We start from the raw sequence: 22,038 nt of genomic DNA on the forward strand, positions 1-22,038 counted from the left end.
TAATATATCTCAGATGTGCCCATTGCACTGATAGCTATGGATTATGAATCTGCTTTTTTGTGCCTTTTCCTGTTCACTGTCCCTCAGACTTGCATACCATGTTTAAGATGCCCACACTTTATTATCATTACTGAAGTTATGTATAATAGTGTGTATTTTAATATAAAATTACACAACACAACATCAGAAGACATCACAGGTAACATATTAGTAACAGTAATGGGAAATAAATGACCTTGTTTTTCTAGTCTATATTCTGTCCCAAACTATAAGTATTATGTAGTTCTATTCATTTTGCTGTATTTTTTTCTGTAGCATCTCTGGCTCCTAAATAACTGACATGAAACGTTCACCACTAGAAAACAATAAAATGGCATTTATTAAGCTTTTCTAAATATTTATTTATTTTAGCTAGTATTACCATATTAAGAACTAGACAGTACAGTTTATAATTAGTTGGGGACTGCATTCCATCCTTAAGAATTAGGAAAACAAGATTCCTTAATTTAGCTTGTGCTGTTAGTACAGTGTATCAGATTGTCTTCTTTGAAGAGAATACACTGTAGCAACTTTTGTAACACAAAGACAGCATATCAAGTATTCTCTGCATAAACTCTTTAGATTATGCAATATAAACTGTTTATAGCATATACTTTCCTTGAAAAGACACCCATAAGCATGTATTCTTTGTAAATGCCACTGTGCATTTGTATTTGTAGATCTGTAAAATCAGTTTGGCGTTCAATAGCCCTTCGCTGTCTTCCAATCATTTCATTGTAGTTGTAACAAATACCTCATCTTGCATTGCATGCTCAGACGTTGCACACAAAGATATGTGTGTACGTTTGTAACTATGCGTACTCATGTTTTTTAACAGAATAACTAATTTACAGTCCATTCCCAAAGGTATTCCTACCCCCCCCCCCCAACACACACACAGACATGCGCGCACATCTTTAACAGAAAAGGTCAGTTTCTACAAAACCGGGTTGCTTTGCTCAGGCAAACCCCGATGGTTTTATTTTGGCATTTCAGGTACGTTCATTATGACTCGGAGTAATAAGTTATGTGAGCTAAAATCCTAAAACAGGCTCAGTATGAGGTTTGTAGTATATCACTGAGGAACAATGAGAAAGATATGGTTAACAAGTAATTCAAAACATTGTTGTCACTATAATGCGGTTACACTTTTCTGCAAACCACCACCACCACTCGAGCAAGTGCGCGTTATGGCGGTCATTACCCTTGTATTTTGCATCACAGTCACAGATGAATCGTATGCAGTCTTTTACGTTGCATAATGAAACTAGTACAATGAATGCTGATCCCCTCGTCATTACTTTGACGGCTGTGTAACTGGAAAGGTGGCACAGTGCTCTCTTTCAGTTGCACGCTTTAGGCGCATTCTTATTGTCTTATTGTACCATTTCAAGAAAGTTAACCTCCTTAAGCCTAGAGACAGCCAATAAATTACTCGCTGTCCCTGCTACTACCAGCAGGTGCTCAGTACAATTGTCAGGTTTGTATTTTTATCCCAGGAGGCGAATGGAGTACAGCACAGCTGTGCGGGTTGACTCACTGGCTTTGTAATGTGGTAGTGAGTTGATGCTTCTGCTGCTAACAGGTTTGCACTCTGGTGTGGCTATGGATCTCCTCATCTCCACCATCATCATCATCATTATCTGCTAGAGCTGTACTGTCGACTGTTGCAGTAGCTGCACTTGCAGGAGAAGCTGATGGGAACTCTTTCCGGGAAACGTTCTTCTCAGTTTTGGTTCTGTGAGCCGAGGTGAACTCAGTGAGAGGTGTGGGGAACGCAGAAGACGGACAGCCACAGCAGCTGCTTCTGGAGAAAGGCTGGCTGCTCTTAGCAGCCCGGCCAGCAGCTCCTGCTGACAGCACGTGAGGCGTGTGCACGGAACGGCACCACCGCCACCGAGAGTAGCTCAGGTCCCTGCAAGTCACTTCGGGGCTCAGAGGCTACTGCGTCTGTGCACCTGCCGAGATGTTGCGCACCTCCGACAAAATCTGAACACCCTTCTCTGGAGAGGAGATCAAAAGGAAACATGAAAGGGATCCGTGTGATCTCCAGTTGCTTTCTAATGGACATTCTGACTTTGATGTGCTGGGCGCAGGGCAAAGCTGGGCAACACATCGGGAGCATTGTAGTTGTGTCCGGTGTTAATCATTCAAAAAATGGGGAGAACGACGCATCTGAACCACCACCAACGCCAGACAGTTGTAAGGGGTACTTTGATGTGATGGGGCAGTGGGACCCGCCATTTAACTGCAGTTCTGGAATGTTTTTGTACTGTTGTGGAACTTGTGGTTTTAGGTTTTGTTGCCAGTTCAGAGCGTCCAAGTTGGATCAGGACACCTGCAGCAACTACGACACACCAGTCTGGGTAAACACCAATAAACCTCCACCGGGTCCGGGACCAAGCATTATCGATTCCACCAGGAATAAAACAAATTTAATTGTTTACATCATTTGTGGAGTGGTGGCAGTGATGGTCCTTGTTGGAATTTTCACAAAACTGGGACTGGAAAAAGCCCACAGACCTCACAGGGAGCATATGTCTAGGTAGGTCAACAAATTCGTTTGTCATACCTGTGCATACCAATACATGCCTATAAATAAGTACTACGGGGTTAGAGAATGTTTTATCTTACACTAGTGCTTAATATGCGGTCATGACATATAATGCCATGTTATTTCAGAAAAAGGTATCGCCTATTTATTGTTAACAATGCAAACAGTTAATAACTGCATAACTGGACGTGTATATATCAAAGGCTTTATCTGTCCAAATAGCACTTTTTAACTAGCAGTTTATACCAACCTCTCCTGCATTTGTAAGGACATCTCAGCCATTAAATCACACCAAAACTCACTAGTGGAAGAGGTACTGACCGCCTACAGAGCAAAAGTTGCATTTAACGGTGACATCAAACGCAGTAATTAATTTTAATACAGTATGACCCCCAAGTCGAAAGTAACCCAGGAACACACGAAGATCGCCTGACCCTGCAGTGTATAGGGCTTCTTCCATTTGCCAGTGGTTGCTGGTGTGCACACACCTTCACATCGCACCTGCATTGTTGCATAGGAGGTAGGCGTCCCAGTTTCTCAAAGTAAAGGTGGAAATACGCAGCATTCCCGAAAAGGAACCGATATCAGCTAAGTCTATAAAAAAGCGAAGAAGGGTAATGCAGGTGGGATGTCAAAATGTGATTTAGTATCCAGGAACCACAGTAGCTAAGGGAATGCAGGATACTTGAATAAGGGAACTCTGAATTTCTCGTTTGCATTTCATACCTACAACTCTTTAGTCCCATTGCTTTTGATGCCTTGTTTATGAGATATTACCCGTTCATGCTTTGCTATCAGTACTGATACAAATTTGAAAAGAAGCTAAATAAACTACAACCCAATTTATGCCATAGATAGTGTTACCTCCAGGTAACAGGTTGAACAATGGACGGATGGGGAGCGCTATTTTACAGCGTTTTGCTATGAGCCTTAAACTCTAGCAGGTAATAAACCAGTTGCCCTTATACCGCCTGAGACAATAGAAGCGAGGGATCTGCCTTCCCGTAAATATTAAAATCACTTATCTAAAATCACGCTGCATAGCCTTATTTGAGTAATCCAAGAATGTACAAATTGTCTGAAACACAAAGGCAGGCGGCATAATAAAAAATCAAATAGTAAGAATATAACAGACACTGTCGCTTGCAGAGGGTGAGTTTTGCTGTGTGTGTGTGTGTGTGTGTGTGTGTGTGTGTGTGTGTGTGTGTGTGAATGTGCACGCGCGCGCGCGCGCGTCCAATATAAAAGACGCTTCCCTTGGCATAGATGTGACCAGTTCTCCAGCAAGACTACATATTACATTTAAATTTTTAATTTCTTGCTTTATTATATTATGCAAATCTCTGCAAGCAAATGAACAGATGGAAAGAAACATTCGTGGATTAATGGTGCGATTTGCCTAAAAAGCATTTAAATAGTTTTTGCAACTTTTGATATATTTTGTAATACAATAAGAACGCCTTCTACTCGATGGCAGGGCTGCATATGCTGCAAGTTGTGCTTGCAGATTTAAAATAAAACAATATCCATATATCCTAGCAAAGCGTTTCCTAGCAATGCATCTGTATTTCCTAGCAACTCACTCACTGCATGCGCAGTGCTGTAGGGAATAAGCAGGTGCAGATTCAAGATCCACAAAAATTAAAATACCTGTACGATTTTTCTAAAAGCGGTGGAAGCACGTGTACTGCTATCTCACCTTCTGCAGGACAGGTGCGTGAGCTCGTGCTTGTGTGAGTCCATGCGGTTTCAACTGGTAGCAGCTACAGTGCAGTCTTTATTCCACTTATTTGCAAATCTATGTATTCCTTAAAAATTGAGCATAGATTAATTAAAAAAAGGACATAGGGCTGCGTCCCTTAAGAAAGCAGTGTTCAATAATTGGGTAACCCGTACACGCATGCGTCACACCACGGGTGGCGAGCGCATGGAATAGGGTTGGGGACGGTACATTGTTAAAATATCCTAAGAAAACATATATGCACACCGAATGTATGAAATTGCGTGTTATACTTCATTTGTTGGAGTCTTGTCTCGTATCCATTTGTTATGTATTGTTACATAATCATTTTGTCTGGGCAGTAGTTTCTTTGTCTGTGTTATTATTTATTTTAGTGGAGACTTATTAATTTTACTTAGGGCTTATACCTGTTTTCGTGGGGGTGGGAGCGCACTGTGCACTCCCCGCAAACACCACGCGCACCGTGTCACATTGGAAACATTGTTTAATGTTACAGTCACTGCAAAGGAAACATTGTAACGAAGGGAAGCAATACCAGATACAATTCGACCTACGTCAAGGAACGCCCGCAGGCACACACACTGGTGCATACCCGCGTTTAACAAAGACGTTCAAACTTCTTGATTAAATTATGGGTACTTAATTGCAATGATGGTAAACCAACTGGCTGAGATAATATGGTGGCGCCCATGACATGCCTGTTACGATACAAGGGCAACAAGTATATCACTGTATGGGCAATTTTCTGAAAGAAATGATCCTTATTAATTTCTTTATTTGTTTTAACAGTTTAACATTTGGTAAACGCAATGATTTCAGTGACCACAGCTGCAGGTTATAATTTAATCTCTATCACATTTTATTACTTTCTCTGACACTTTAACGAAAATAAATAATTAATCAAAATTCTGTCTATAAGCTGATTATGCATTTGGAGCCAGAAACCACAACATTGTTAGCAGGGATATAGAAAAAAAATAAGAGTTTGAGTTCATTTGAGGCATTGGATATAATCATGGTAAACTCACCTTTGAATGATACAGGATGGCTAGTTCTGAAGATGGAAAGGAACACTTAGAAGGCTCTGCAACAGAAACTCTCTGACATAAGAGACAGCTTACCTTTAAATAAAGGGAATGGGAACACTAGAAGCTTCTAGGTACCTCTTCAAAACCCAAAAAAGCTGTGAGGACAATGTTACAACAGTTTGTTACAAAAAGAAGTCACGTTTTGGTGGTATGGATCTAGCAGTGTATTTTGAACAGGTACCTATTTTACAGAAGGGGTGGTGGGGCTGTAGAGTGAAAAAATTCAAGGCTGAATGTGATGAATGCTGCCTAAGGTAGTTGTTGAGTCCAGTATGTGGGGGATGGGCAGTGTAAATCTGCTTAATGGGCCTTATTAGCCATTTGAGACTGTTTTTTTTTTTGTATGAACCTGTAGTGTACCTATAGCAATCAGTGTCAGCCATGTGATCATACTAAATATACCTTCACCAGCCCACAAAGCAGTTCATGAATCAGCATTTCTCACTAAACCTACCAGCCACTGAATGTTTTCTGACTTGCAACAACACTCACTCATTTACTTCTATTCAAATAGGTGCCATTACCAAGAAAAATGATGCGAACATGGTTATTATTGGTAGCTACATTCATTTTATCATCTTTACATTTATAGATTCATAGGTGAATACTAGGCTAACTGTCCTAAAGGACCATTTTAGCCTAGCCAATAATCCCAGCTCAGAATCAAACCCTATACATTGTGTCTATAAAGTGAAGACCTTAACCACTAAACCAAACCTCACCACCCATTACCTTACTCATCCATATAAGTATAGATATTGACAATCCATACCAACTGGTATGCACTGAGCTTTGGAGACAATCTCTTCAGCTATCTTGATGACTGCTGTTTCTCATTTTTAAGCATTTATACATAGGTTCATGAGTTCCCAGGTATTTACTAGGTTAACAACCACAAGGGCCTTCTTAAGCCTAGCCATGCATCCCAAATCTCTGACAAGTTCTGTTACCCATGAAAAGTGTAAGCAGGGCTTGGGACATGAAACATTTACAAGTAGGGATCTGGGAGATGAACCATTTACAGGCTGCCTGTGTCCATTAAAGGTGCATGCATGCAGTTTTGGAGAAATGGGAGTGCCATTAAAGAACTCAAGTTCATGTCATAGGAAGACAAGAGTACAGGATGTAATATGGGTCACATAAAATGCAAGTAAACATAATTGAGAATTAATGAGCATAAAGGGCTGAATATACAGTCTGTAGATTGTGATAAAGTTTCGGCCACAAAGTTTTCTATTCATTTCTTACATTTTATCCTCTGATGCTCATTAGCCTGCTATTTATTTTTTGGTGTTATAACCAATTTTTTCCATTTTTTTAAAATTTACATTCCTTTTGAGTGTTCAGTGAAACCTGTCTTCAGGTGACCTTTTCAAACACATATATTGTTAAGCTTAAATGCCTTATGGAGTCTGAGGCAGCACTGAGATGGGCAAGAGGAATTTCAGCAAAATGGGTCACTGGTTTTACTATTTGACCTTTCAAATTTGGAATGTATAGTGACATCCACAAGTTATGTTTGCTTCAAACTGTTGCCTTAGAATGTAATCCACAGACACACCAGAAAATTCAATGCTTGCTAACTCAAGGCGCAGCACACAAGGACAATAGCTGTAACTGTACAATCTGTCCTGCCCTTTCCTATTTGCCCTCTGTTCTTGGATCATTCAATACAATTGTAGCTGAAAGTAAGAACACATTAATAATAACCAGTTAATAGTCATAAAGTAAACACATCTTTGCAATCCAGGCATGTAAGTGCACACATCTCGTCATTACATGACAATAGTTTGTGTTCCAGTACTTCGCTGGGCAAAGTGTCCTGATGCAGGGCAGGACTAAGGTTTTCCAGTGAAGTGCAGGTATGTGGAATATTGTTTTGTTGATGACTGTGGTGGATGTTCTGCCTGTGCACCAGAAATGTTTGTAAATAACCCCTGATAGGTATTCTGTAGGTATAATGCTGTCTCTTGCTTTATCTAGCTGCTGCAAACCTGCGATGCACTAAATCTGTTGTACTAAAGTTGCTGTATTCAAAGATTCCCAGCAAACCTGCATTCTTTGGTTTGATATTTTGAGCAATACCTGTCGTATTTGGTCATTTTTACCCCGTGGTTATAAATTAAGTGCACTTCTCTTAGGGAAACATAAACATTTGGTAAGAAAGATGGATTACACCCTTAAGAAACATCACACAATATGACTGGAGCAGTGAATAAGCATGCAACCATTATGACACCTCTCCTTTTGTGGCATTCTAGTTTTCTAACATTCCTTAGTTGATATGTATTATTATATACCTCCTACTGTTCATTCAAAGTGCAAGGCACTAAATGAAAGTGTTGAAAAGTATTTTCAGAATTAATCACGTCTCATACTGCAGCAGTAATAATGCTATAAAATCCTGTTATACTATCAATAGGACTTTGAGCAACAGTGCAAAAAGGGTATGCAGAGTATATAAATCACTGTATTCCTTCTAACATGTCCCAGTTGCCAAGCACACTGTGACAGACACTGAAGTAACTAATGGAGGTGACAGAGGCTTTGTGTGCAAGATTTTCTTTTCTCACATTCTTTGCTTAGTACTTTTTGTTTCATGTAAACAACTGTGTTTATATTTGAGAACATTGTTTAAAATGCAACACTGGTGTCCTGTGTTAATGATATTAGGTAGGCATGTCAATGTTTTAAAGTTTTTGGAAAAGAAACAATGGTCTATAATAGGTGAATCCTGATGCACCCAGATGAAGGTTATGCGTGCTGATGTAATAAGAGGGAACATTTGCAGAACACCATAAATGATAGCCAACAGAGACACCTGTCAAATTCAACTAAGTATTGTCTTAAAGTTTTGATAAGAAACAGAGAGAAAACAAGCTTTTGTTCTTGAGGTTTGTGTGTCTTAAAGCCCTCTCAGAAATGTTACAATCATATAATACACAGTCCGCCATTTTCTTCTGCTAAACGTAACTGTACGTGTGTACTTGTGTGCCGTATATATAATGTCACTTCAAACTTCTGTCTTTTATTGAAACAGACAGATCTCATGCCTGTGTGTCTGCTCAGTCTGCATGAAAGAAGAAAGCTGTCACATTTGTAAAACACAAGCAAATACATTTCACAACGCAAGTCTCATTAGGAAGAATGAATTGCAACTGTTATTTTGTAACAAATTTTGATTTTTGAAAGGAAAACAAAAGTACTCCAGTGCTAGCAGAGCATTTGTGAAATATCATTCTACAATAACTAAGATGACCAAGCAGTGTTTAGACTAATAATATCCTGTCACTTTTTTTTCCAGAAGAAGAAACAATAACAGAAGAGCCAGGGCTTAGGATATAATGTTCAGGGTTTGGTACTAGAACTGAACAGGCAGAAGAAGGAAGCATTTCTCAAAGCAGACTGCCTTTTACTCTTTTGAGTCTTTTTTTCAGCCTGTGTGTGTGGTGTGTGTGTGTGTGTGTGTGTGTGTGTGTGTGTGTGTGTGTGTGTGTGTGTGTGTGCGTGCACATGCGTGTGTGCATGTGTATGCATGTTTTTATTTGTGAATAATTATTTTCAAGTTATAAAGCAAAAAATATAAACGCTTTTGTATTCAAAGCATTCTTTTTGTGCATTTTGAAGGACATTAAGTCAGCATAAACGTACCTGTGATTAGCGATATGAAGATAAAAGCATTTATTTTATTTTTCACAGTGGTTTGAAAGCAGCTGTGTATGCAGTGGATACTTGTTAAAATGCTAATCCTTTGTTACGTAGTACATATAATTGTAATACAATAGGTTTTCTTTGCACTGTGTCTTACATCTTCCCACTTACAGAAATGTAGTCCAATGAATACCATAAAAAGGAAACAATGTCAGTCTTACACCCACTAAATAACTCATTTAAAAATTATGTGACTTTTATTCACATGCAGAGAACAAATTGTGAAGAGCCTTAAAGTAATAACAGCACACAATTGTTAAATAAGGAATCTTGTGAAGTAATTAACAAGTTACTTCTTAGAGTTTATGATAATTTTTGTGTTTGGAGTGAAGCTTATTAGGAACATACAAAATCTGTAAGCACAAGTAACTGTTACCTGATGCAGTCCACCGCTAATCCAACGTGTTTTTACCAAAACTGTTTATTACTTAGCACATTTTACTTCTTGCAGTGTCCTTCAAGTTTCCATTTTTCCTGTAAAGATTAGAAATGATTGCAATAGTTTGTTTCATAAGTGAAATTCATGCAAAATTGTAAGCAATCACTGGGGAATTATTATTTATTTTATTTTTATTTTATTTTACATTTGTTGACCGGGCTAGTCTAACTGGATATATGTCCATTTTCAGTAGAGGCCTGAGGAGATAAGCTCCGAGACATAAACAAAGACATACAACTACAATAACAATAACAAATAGGAAAAAAAAATATTTATACAACAGTAACATATGTAGTACAGCATACAGGTTAGCATAGGATATTCAATGAGGGCGAGAATCATAACAATGTATTTCACAGGTAAAGTGCATTATACAGGTAAAGTTAATAGTAAAAAAGAAGTTAATTTTGTAGTGATATTGATAAAGTATTTAATTAAATACCAGTATCCACAGGGCATAGAAGTAATGTAATATAGAGAGAGATGATAAAAAATAGTAATAGGAAGGTATAACAGTAGGTGAGAAGTAATGGATAGGGAAAGCCCAGTTTGAAAAGATAGATGACTAGTCAGGTTTGATACAAGGGCATAGCCAGTGTGTTTTAAGGTAAAGTTTAAGTCTATTTTTGAAGAGTGGTAAAGAGGTGAGTGAGAAGAGGTCTCTGGGAAGAAGATTCCAGGAATTATTTGAAAAGCTTTCCCAACGTAGTGTAATTGTGCCATTTTATCATGAAATTGTCAGTGAAAGCATGTATTTTTAGTGGAAAAACTGGTAAAGTACAATATTACAGGATGATGAGTGAATTTTGCTGGCCATTTGCCAATTTCACCTGGGATGATACGTGAAAACATATCATATTACAGCATCCATCATCTGTTTCTGTGCATGCTCAAGCCAGATTGAGATTGAATTTTGGTAAAGATAACTAATGTCTGTCCATTTTATGCTCTCTTTTCTTTCTCATAGTGATACATCGTATTTTGCCCCCTCTTTTATTGACCTATCTTATCCTACACTGCCTCAGCTGTCTTTCTTCACTTACCTGTTCACAATGTTTTACACTCCTCATTAATTTTTATTGGCTAGATATTCTCATGTGATATTGGTTGGGGGGTAAAGTAATCAATTATTGTGTAATTCTCATGGAAAGCAAAATATGTCTAGTTTTACCTGCACTAGACATGGGCAAAAGAGTGACTGAAATTAATTTACTTTGTAACAAAGAATAGAGGCCCAGTAAAAGTTTGTATACAAAATCAAGTGAAAAGTAGTAGTTAATTTGCTTGGGGATCACTTAGTTTTCTACTGGGGTGAATGTCATAGGTTTGCAAGTAGTTATTGGGCACAAAATTAAAGAAGCCACTGAGGAGACTCTGCTAGTTTTTTCAAATGCCTCAAAGAGCTCTCTGGGTCACAAAAAGCAAATGGAAGCCAACAGATTCAACACAAGACTGTAGCAAGCAGCTCATCTACAGCATATAACTTTAATCCTCTCATTGTCAGGTATCAAGCCTAAGGATTCCAATATATATATATATATATATATATATATATATATATATATATATATATATATATATATGGGTCTACCTTGTTTTATAGAAGTTTCAAATCTTTGAAACCCATATGGCCAAGACCATATGATCAAAGTTTTGAAACTTTGAACACTGTGAATTGAGATCGCTGTACAGCATGGAACAGGAGATTAACCATCTTCCTTGCTGTAGTGCAATCTCAGAGTTATATATATTTGTGTGTGTGTGTGTGTGTGTGTCTGTGTGTGTGTGTTTGTGTGTGTATATATATATATATACTTATTTTATATTTGATTCCTGGGTTGGTCTGACTGGGCAGTCAGGTGCCCGCTTTCAGCAGAGATCCAGGAAGAAAAGCTCCACATACATGACAATCATAAAAAAACACAAAAATATAACAGCTCCACATACATGATAAAAATGCAATAGTCAGAGATGAGTACAAATTAATAGAGCAAACAAACAATAGTATATCATGGCATGGTCTGATGAAAAGTCTGCAATATATAGAATGTACAGTAGTAAATCAGAAAATATAATGTATTTGAATAAGAAAGTGCAATAATACTATATACAGTTATATACATTCATTTAAAAATACAGTTCGTTAAGGTAGTTTTTTTTTATGTGTTTGACCTTTGAGTAGTGCCAGAGGAAGATTTATCTGAATGGTGGTAGTAGGACTAGCCGTGGTCAGTACAGGTACCTTGCCAGATGAAATTGAGGTTGGCTTTTAATTGGGTTTTAAAGGTGGTACTGCCGTCTTCCAATCTGATATCTGGTGGAAGAGAATTCCAGATTTTAGCAATTGTGTAGGAGTAGAGGGATTTTCCAGCACTGTGTGTACACTTAGCTACTTCAAGAATGGCTTTGTTTGTGGATCTTCGTTGGCGAGCGGAATTGTGAAAGATGAGCCAGCCTCAGCGATCAGGAATCTTGTTTGGGTGGTACAGCAAGTAATGAGCCATGGTGAGTTGGTTATAGTTTAGTAAGTTGGGGAGTTCTAACCAATCTAGTTGTTTTAGTGAGTGACAGTGGTGGGAGTGGAAAATAGAGTTGGTTGCAAATCTAGCTATTTTATTATAGCACATTGCCAATTTGTTTAGTTCTGCCTTGTTAAGGTTTGTTAATACAGGGGATGCATAGAGCAATGTAGAGAGAAGGTGAGTTCTGGATATAGTAGTTTTGGGGTCTTTAGTTAAATAGTTTTTGCAGCGGTATAGGCTTCCATGTTTTATATGGACTTTCAAAATGGTTTGTACTATATATTTGTCAAACTTTAGGTTTTGGTCAAGTATTACACCAAGAAGTTTAGCTTGTGATACTGGGGAGATCTGGGTGTTATTGGCAGAACTGATAGAGAAAAAAGCAGAAGGATCAATAGTTTTGGTAGAGTGGAAAAGCATAAGTTCAGTCTTTTTGGGATTAAGTATTAGTTGTGAGTTTTTTAACCAGTTTTCAATATTGGAGAAGGCCTCTTGGGTTTTTGTCTGGAGTGTTTGGAGTGTGGGGCTGAGCAGATCAATGTTGTATCATCTGCATATTGGACTATTCTAGCTTGCGGGGTGGTGGTGTGGAGGGTGTTTGTAAATATATTAAATAGTAGGGCTCCCAGAATGGATGCCTATGGTACACCTACTGTTACTGGGAGAAGGGGGGAGAGGGAATTATGCCACTTAACTGCTTGGTGGTGGTTGAATAGGTAGTCTTGAAACCAGAGCAAGGAGGGGTTGTTTAGGTTGAGTTCACCTAGGATAGTAAGTAGTTTGCTATGGGATACTCTATCAAATGCTTTGGACATTTGACAGACACTAGGTTTCCTTGATTCCTATATTCACTGACAGTGTTGGTGAAGGATATGAGTGCTGTGTTGGTGCTATGGGATGGACAAAAGCTGTGTTGGAGACTATTTGTAAGTAAATGTTTCATCAGCTGAGAATGGTACATTCTTCAAGGATTTTTGATAGGGGGGATGAGGTTGCTATGGGGCGGTATAGTTAGTAAGTTCGGTTGAGAAGCCACCATTGTGGAAGGGTATTATGTGGGAGGTTTTCCAAAGGGCTGGAACTATATGCGAGTGGATAGAACAGTTGCTAAGTATCAAGATGGGATAAGTTATAACACTAGCGACAATTTTGAGGTACTCTGCACGGAGTTGGTCGATTACCAAGGTGGTGGGTTTTAGTTTAATGAGGTGCTTGTATATTGTGTTGGGTAGGAACTGGTTTGAGAGTGAATGTGGGGTATGAGTTTGGGTTACTGATTGGTTGTGGGGGAGTGCAGCACAGCACCAGTTATGCTTACCAAAAGTGGCCCACTGGGCACTCACATTCCACTCCCAGCTCCAAGCTTGCATAGGTTCATAGGTTAGTACTAAGCTAACTGCCCTTTCGAGCCATTTTAAGCTTAGCCAATTATCCATTGTGAGACTCAAACCCTGCACCTTGTGTTTGTAAGGCAAATACCTTAACCATTAGGCCACCCTCCCAAACTATCAGGCTTGTTACCCATTTAAAGTTTGAGAATAGGTTGAGATAGTTTCCAGCCCCAAGACCTCTAATTATTTGCTTTACCAGATAAATCTGTGTCCGCCCAGTGACAGCTATCCTGAAGGAAGCTTCGGAGGGAACCAGCTACTAGATGGTTCGATTAGACTTTTGCCCCTCTACCCAGGTTGGATGACCAATTTGCACATCAGGACCACTACAGACCTCCACCAGAGTTTCCTCTGGCTTTGACCTGCCCAGGTATATATATATATATATATATATATATATATATATATATATATATATATATATATCCTTGACTGTTATTTTTTTATACTTCAGTATGGTAAATGCAGCTGTATAGACAAGCTTCTGCAAAGCAAGATATCTTTCATCAGCAGGAGTCCATTCCAGGCAAGTAACAGAAAATGAATAATGAAATGAGGAAAGAAACAATATGGGGGGTTTCAGCGACAGCAGAATAAGCAATCATTTCTACTTCCAAGGAAAATGCTTTATTAAGTGATAACTAAGCATCTAAGTATAGCAAAATGCTTTCAGCTAAGAAACTTCCAGGCGGTTTGACTATATAAGTAGTATTCCCAGGGAGATAATTTATGTGGATGCTACTTATATAGTGTAACCATTTGGAAGCTTTGAGATGGAAGTGATTTTATGTACTCAACTCCTTATACCAGCTTGATAAAACACATTCACTGCACAGATTGCTGGAAATTTATTTTTTTTCTGCACAGTTTACACTTACATTATGGTGTAATAAGTGGCATGATTTTGACATTGCTTTCAATACGCAGAACTACCATCTCCAAAGCAATATGCATCTGTTAGAAACATAAAATAACAAAGGTCAAAATCACAATGGCTATCAAGAAATGTGATGAAAGTATTTAAGAAAAACAAACATACACACACACACACACACACACACACACACACACACACACACACACACACACACACACACACACACACACATTCCTTTTTAAATACCTATGTGTGTATGTGTATGGATGGATGGGTAGATAGACAGACTGACACAGAGAGATAGAGAGACACACACACATAGAGCATCATGGAACTTGATATACATCTGTATTGGTGGTTTAGTACAGAACTTTAAAACTAAATGCTGCTAGCTCTAAATCCTGCAGTTGTCCTGAGTTTGATTCCTAGAGCCTTCATTTGGCTACTGTGTGACTCTGTTTAAGTTAATTATCCTGAAATCACTCCCAGAGGGGCTATTACTATGTGAAGTATGTTTACTTGGTTAACAAATGATATATATGTATTTGTATGTGTTTGCGTGTGTATATCAAAACTGTAGACAAAATGTAAATAGCTCATGATTATTTGATAGAGAAAAACAAATGTGCAGTGAAAAAATAAATTTCTCTGGCTTTTCTCAGTAAATTCTGCATTCAAAAGAAACAGTATTCAAAATAACAGGCTGTTTGAAAGAAAAATAATTACAGCAGGCCTTACCAGGTCTTTCCTTCAGTTTTATTGGGCTAAAATCCACACAGAGCCCTGAATTAGCTACAAAATTCAGATAGTGTTGAATGCTTAGTGATACACACATCCCCCATTCTGAACTATGATGAGCCTCTACCTGTGGAGGTTACTTCTTAATTTGTACCTTCTGAGTTGCACTGTTTTATACACCATTAAATTGAATGATCCGTTCTAGCTAATACATCTAATTTCCTGAGTAACACCATCAGATATATTTACAGGCACATGACACCTGTTCCCATACAAAATATGTTACAACTACTCCTTCTCAGCATAAAACTATCAACTGTAAGAGGCAGATGGGTAGAGTACATTATCAAAACCTTACATCACCATCTGTGTTTCCGCAGCCATTGTAATGGGACACAATCAGTTAAAAGGTTAAGGTACCTTCTTAATAAACAGTACTTTAAAGAATGGAATGTCAGCTTTACTGCTAACATGATCTCATTTTATTGCTGGATATCTTTTTTATCATAATACAACTCACAGGTGTTCCTCACCAGGAACATATTGGGACAACACTGATCCCAAACCTAGCTCTCCTGTATCACTGCAGAGGGTAAACGGCTTGGTAGAATCAAGAGTTACTAATACTACATCAGAGCAAAGCAGTTTTTTAGCATATTAAATATTCTGTCTGCCTCAAGAGCCCATGATATCTTATTAGAAGCATTTCCTTTTGTGAGATGTATCAGAAGACACCCTATAACTGTAATATATATTTTATTGGTGAGTATATGCAATTTTGTATGTGTATGGCCAATATTTTTTTCTAGTTGTGGTCTCACTATCTAGCTTCTCATATGGTATCTCATACTTTGCTTTCACTATCTTGGACTTCCCCTTTCCTATACTGAATTGGTACATCATGCTAATATTTTACCAATTTTGGATTGTGTGACAGTTTGCATACTGTACTTATGAATTTCCCCCCATTTCACATTTTCTACAGTGCCTTAAAATTTGTTTTTTTTTTAAGTTTGCCCAGAACTAAATTTCTACACATATAATGGGATTCTTGTCACAACAAATGCATATTACTTCCACCTTTTGTTTGTTACTAATCTTATACTTACATAACAGGCGACTCATGACAAATGTAATCATACTGCTAGAGAATATCAGGGCTTGAGTTTCTTCCCCTTCCAAATATACAATATGTTTCACCCGCTTTCTTGTAACACAATGACATAATGCTGACTCAGAGATTATAGCTGTAGTCATATCACATTGCATAGGAGAATTTTATTTGTACCATGCAGAGCAGTATTCACATATTTATTGTTAACATTCTCTTCAGTACTAGTAGAACTGCATGTGGCTATATGATCCTTCCCTTCACACTTAAAATAAGTTAACTTATTATTTGCAGCTTTTTGTTTCATAGACAATTGCATATTTCCTACTGCAGCTTTAGAGTTAGAAACAGGGAATTAATTTTTAAACAATGTGTCATTAATAAAAATTCTATTAAAGTTACCAACTTGTCAGAGTTCATGGCATCACTTTGGAACACACATTTTATTTCATTGGACTAGGCGATGTTCTTTTAAATCTGTTTACTTATATGATCTCTAATATTTTTACTTTATTGTTAATAGCACAGCTTTGAAATAAATTACTAGTCATACATAATAGCTCTTACTGGTTTATCTGCATTAAAAGTCCAGTTGAACAATGTTATGTCTTACACTTTAGAAGTTCTGCAAGCCCTAGCTTTGAGTTTCTTTTCAGGTTTATTATTTGTATAATCAGTCCACACCATATGCATATCTGTCATTAACGACTCTCCTGTTGGCTGGGATGTCAGGATTTTTGCCCACTCTGCTTTGTCTCAGTTTTCTTGGGTAGTGTATCATTCAAAAAAAAAAAAACACCAGGTAGGATTCCAAGTCATACTCTTTGCCCATCTTTTTGTTATTTGGTAGGCACATTCTTTTTTGGGGAGGGCAACTATATGTGGGGTAGTCCTAACCACTTTCTTTGAAGTTGGACCAGCTTCTGGTCAGTCTCCACCTTGAGTGTCACTGGGATTGTACAAGTTTCTCCATGGTTGTAGGTAAAAGGTAAAACACCAGAAAAGACAGAGGACTCTTGTCGGTATCCAGCAAAAACGACAGCAAGATGTTTCTGGTTACAATGCCACAGGCAAATATTTCTCAAGTTGGTTATACACCTGGCAGCAGAGATATGGCAAGGAATGGTATAGATGGCGGGTCCTTGACCAAACTGCCTGTAAACAGACACCATTATCCTTTTAATATTAAGGTGTTTTAGATTCAAAATGACTCCTATGCAACTATTTTCAGATAGTTTGAAATGTTTTTGTTCTAAAATCTGAGGACATTTGTCTTTTTTTGTCATTTTTTTGTGGGACTCAGTTGCCAAAATAGGAATTATCCTGCCTAAAGAGGTGTAGGTGGTAACCCTACTAGGGTGGTATTTGGCTAGGGAAGCTTTTCCTGTATATATATATATATATATATATATATATATATATATATATATAAGTAAAGAAACACTACATTCCTTCACATTCCTTTGCTTTGTAAAATAAAGAAACAAATAATTGGAATGAGGCACTCATGTCAGAGCATTTGTAGCTGAAGATCCTTAAGGGGGACATGGTGTTCACCAGATCCCTCAATTTCCAGGCTTCCATCTCTATCTCAACCACAGTTTACCTGACTTATTGTTTAGATTCTGGCACAGCAAGAAGCATAAGCCCAGAAAAATAGTAAAGTAAATGTGATGGGTGCAGTGGGAAGAAATGCAGAAGTTCTAATCAGATGTAGTGTGGGATAATATATTTTTTAAATGTTGACAAGCAACCAGATTTCAGCAGACTGTGCTAGCAGCTCTATGTTTGTGTGAAACATAGTTGATGTGGTCCTTGTTTTAGTTTCCTTTTAATTTTATACTGTTAGACATCTGAGATGTACATATACAGCAAAGTAACTATAATTGCTGTGTACAGTGGCCGTCTGTGGATGAAAATAATTGGCCATGATTTTGTTTGATCAATATTATGACTTTGTAAGGCAAACTTGCTTTGTATGAAGTACGTTGGAAAATGTGGTTACTGTCTGTGTGGAACAAAATTAAAATACCTTACTGTGACATCTGTTAGGTGGTGCTAAGCTTAGTAGGGTTATTATATACTCATGTGAAAAAAAAAAACTGAAGTAGGTTTTATTGGCCATTATTGTTATTGTAATCAGATATCTGAGGTATACACTGTCAAACTAGTGACTATAAGAATTTAAAAACAACACTTAAACTGGAAAATAGACTGATTATAGTGATAAAACTTTTCAAACATTGAGGTCTCAACATTTAAACAGTTTCATCACTGTTCTTGGCCTATTTACCAGTGTAAGTGTTGTTTTCCAGTTTTTAAGTTTTGCTGGTGGCACTTCTTGTTGTGGTCACAACCTGGTGACTAACTTCTGAGTTGGGAGTCTGTCTGTGGATGAAAGTAACTGACAGTTTTGTTGTTTACTCAGTTTAAACAATCATTAATCTGGCTTTGAAGGACTAGAATACATTTGTGTGAAATAGGTAGTAATACTTTACTATGGCTGCTGTATTTTTCTAAAACAAATTTGAAATACTGTCATTATTTTACCACAGCCATACGTGGTCAACAATGTGACTATAATAGGTACAGGAGCTTTCTGTAGATGAAAATGACTCACTTTTTTGTTATGATAATGTTAAACAGTCATTGATCTGACTTTACAATGCTAGTGAAAATTTGTTTCAAGCAATTGGAGTACTTTACTGTGATGACATATGAAGTGTACACTGTCAATAAACTGGTATACTTGATGAATACACAGCCATCGCTGGATAAAAGTGACTTCCTGTGCTTTTTTTTGTTACTGTTAAGCAGTCTTTGATCAGGCATGGAGAAGCACTATCACACAATGTACTGAATTTGCTGAAAGAGTAAAATACTGATTGCTGTGATTTATACTTGTATGTGGGTATGAAGGATCATTGCATTGTATTTATCAGTATCAAAATGAGTAGAATGTCTTTAACTTTCCATCATATTAAATCAGCAGCATTGTACACAACATATAACTATCTTTGGCTGTCTGGGCAGATGTATCAAAGGAGCAGAGCACTGGCAAAGTGATGCAGCAATTAGTGTGACCACATTAATGCACTCAACTCTCAGTTTCAGTTTTTTTGGTCCATTTTCTTCTATGCGGAGACTGCATGCTCTCCCTGTCTCTGGCAGGTTTTAACCAAGTTGATCTAATTTTCTCCAGCACTCTAAGGTAAACATGTGGTGTGTATGTGTGTGTATGTATGTCTGCGTATTTTATGATAGATCTAGCTTGACAGAGCCTATGTCAGTCTGTATTTATGTGTGACAAATTGTTGCATTTTGTGATAGCTCATGCTTGTCCAGTATAGTGTGTGTGTGTGTGTGTGTGTGTGTGTGTGTGTGTGTGTGTGTGTGTGTGTGTGTGTGTGAATGATTTTGTCTTTGTGTGTGTGTGTGAGAGAGAGAGAGAGATTAATTTACTTTTTCCTGACCTCATCAGTACAGCATACCCTCTCCCATGGATTTTCAAGGGCCGATTAGAGCTCACCTGATGCAGCCAGATCAGCTAGACTTTCCAGGGCATGGGCCCCTCTCTTGATGTGAACCCATTCCAAGGTGCCCTACCCTTTACAAAGAAAAGATAATTCTCCCAGGGACCGCCACCAGCTTCACCAGGATCATTTGCATCACCACACTGGATGCCACAAGGTTCTCATGTCTGCTGCTCTGGATTAGGGGATCTGAAACTGACTCCCATTTGATCAGCTGAGGGTGACAGATACCACTGCCAATCCCTTCAGAATGGTCCTTATCTGATCCATGTTCAACTACTATTCACATGAAAGCCTTCTCCATTTTGGCCTTCAAACCTCTCATTTAAATATTTTCTACTACCACCAAGATCTGCATCTACCACCAAGATCTACATCTCGCGGTGGTGGTGCTGTGGTAGTGTTGTCACCTCACAATAAGACGCTGTCCGGTTCGACTCTCAGCTAGAGCGTCTTCTGCGCGGAGACATGCGTGAATGGGCGTCCCTTCGTTGAAGGTTGTGCATCAGGGCTGGCAACTCGGTACATAAAAATCAACTGCCAATCATTAGCGGACCGGAGTTCCGCTGTGGCGATCCCTAACCGGGAAAAGCCAAAAGACACAACAACAACCAAGATCTGCATCTGAGGGAGTTCCACACGGGCCCTGACCCTGGGCTTCAGTGCCACTGCAGCAGCCCTCAAACTTGTCATGGTGTAGCCCTTTTCTACTCCATGGGAGGATTCTGTCCCCCCTGAGCTTGCCTTAGGACACCTGCTTTACTCTTTGACAGGTGTACTGCCCCAGTCAAACTCCCCACCTTACATTGTTCATGGAGCAAGTCACACATGGTTTCCCAGTGCTTGGAGCCAGAAGTGAGAGCCCCAGTGGGGCTCACCCCCACAATTCACTGTGAAAATGAAAAAATGACAAGAGTAGTAGTATTTCACTGATGGCCAAGTCCTCCCACTTATACTACACCTCTCACGTCTCTTCAAAATGCCAGACTAGAGTCAAGCTTAACAAGGTCTTCTTTCCCCACTGATTCTGCCAAGCCCATTCCCTTGGCTATGGATTCACTAGATAGTAGGTAGGAATAGTGGGAATCTTGTTCATCCATTCCTGCACATCACTAATTAGATGATGAGGCATTTGGGTACCTTAAGAAAGTCATAGTTTCTCCCGACATTTACCCACACTTCATTGAATTTCTTCACTTTGAAATTCAGTGCACTGCGTCAACACCTGTCTCTGGCATTTGCAATGTTTTGTTTTAATTAAACTGTCAACTTCCCCTGGTCCACACCAGTTTTAAGTTAGCTGCTAGCTGCTAGATGATGTGGGATACTAGTTTGGCCTGTTGCCCGCCATAGAAAGGGCATTCCACAGGAAGGGTCAGACACATGTTCAGAGTCCCTGCTGCTTCCCCCCACCCTCTGTGAGGGGGGCATGTCAAGTGGGTGATGCCTTATTCAGCTGTGGGACACCCCCCAGCCCCACTTCATGCCCAAGCCTGACCAGCCCAGTCCCTAGAGCCAATCCTTATCCCAAAGTTATGGATCTGCCGTGCTGACTTCCTTTACTACATTGTCCTAAATTAATAAGGTGCCTGCAAAACAACCCAAATAACATCCAAGCTATAGGATAAAAAGGTCGCACAGACAAACCATTCAGCACTTAAAAAGTAAAAATGTCATGGGTATTCAGAAGCCATGTAGGTGAAAGAGTTCTAAACCCTTACACTTAATTTGCAGATATCCTATGAGCCCCCACTACAGGAAGTTTTTAGGTATTATGCCGCAGTGGTATGGCGGTAGCATTGTTACCTCACAGCAAGAGGTTCTCCCATTCGATTCTTGGCTTGGCTTGGGATTACCTTCTGTGTGGAGTCTGCATGTCCTCCCCGCAGTTGGGTAGTGTTAGAAAGACATGTGTGCATAAATGGGCAGGCCTTCGTTGAAGGTTGGGCGTCGAGCTGGCACCTCGGCATTTCGTAAAAATGTACTGCCAATCATTAGCAGACCGGAGTTCCGCTGTGGTGACCCCTTACCGGGAAAAAGCCGAAAGACAAACAACAACAACAGTAAACACTGTAGATTGGCTAGGTCTTAAAGTTTTTACTGAATGGTTTAAAATTTAAATACAACATCAGTAGAAAACCATATGACACATCTCATTTATATATATATATATATATATATATATATATATATATATATATATATATATAAAAACATCCAAGCTGTTCAGTTGACCTCGTATGATTGACTAAGCAGCTGACTGATAGGGGCGTGAGATCAGACAGTTCCCAGGG

At 38.7% G+C, this 22,038-nt stretch overlaps 1 protein-coding gene across 1 annotated transcript in view; it reads left to right on the plus strand.

Annotated features, from left to right (window-relative positions):
• The first annotated feature begins 935 nt into the window (after positions 1–935).
• SHISA9 (shisa family member 9) overlaps positions 936–22,038 on the plus strand; it is a 1,615,398-nt gene continuing 1,594,295 nt past the window's right edge. Inside the window, exon 1 of the mRNA XM_044088899.1 lies at positions 936–2,584. Within this exon, the coding sequence (XP_043944834.1) occupies positions 2,067–2,584 (518 nt within the window). The 5' untranslated portion in view covers positions 936–2,066. The remainder of the gene's footprint in view (positions 2,585–22,038) is intronic.

Source organism: Protopterus annectens, chromosome 12.part0 (assembly GCF_019279795.1).
Source record: "Protopterus annectens isolate FY-2018-M chromosome 12.part0, PAN1.0, whole genome shotgun sequence".
NCBI lineage: Eukaryota > Metazoa > Chordata > Ceratodontiformes > Protopteridae > Protopterus > Protopterus annectens.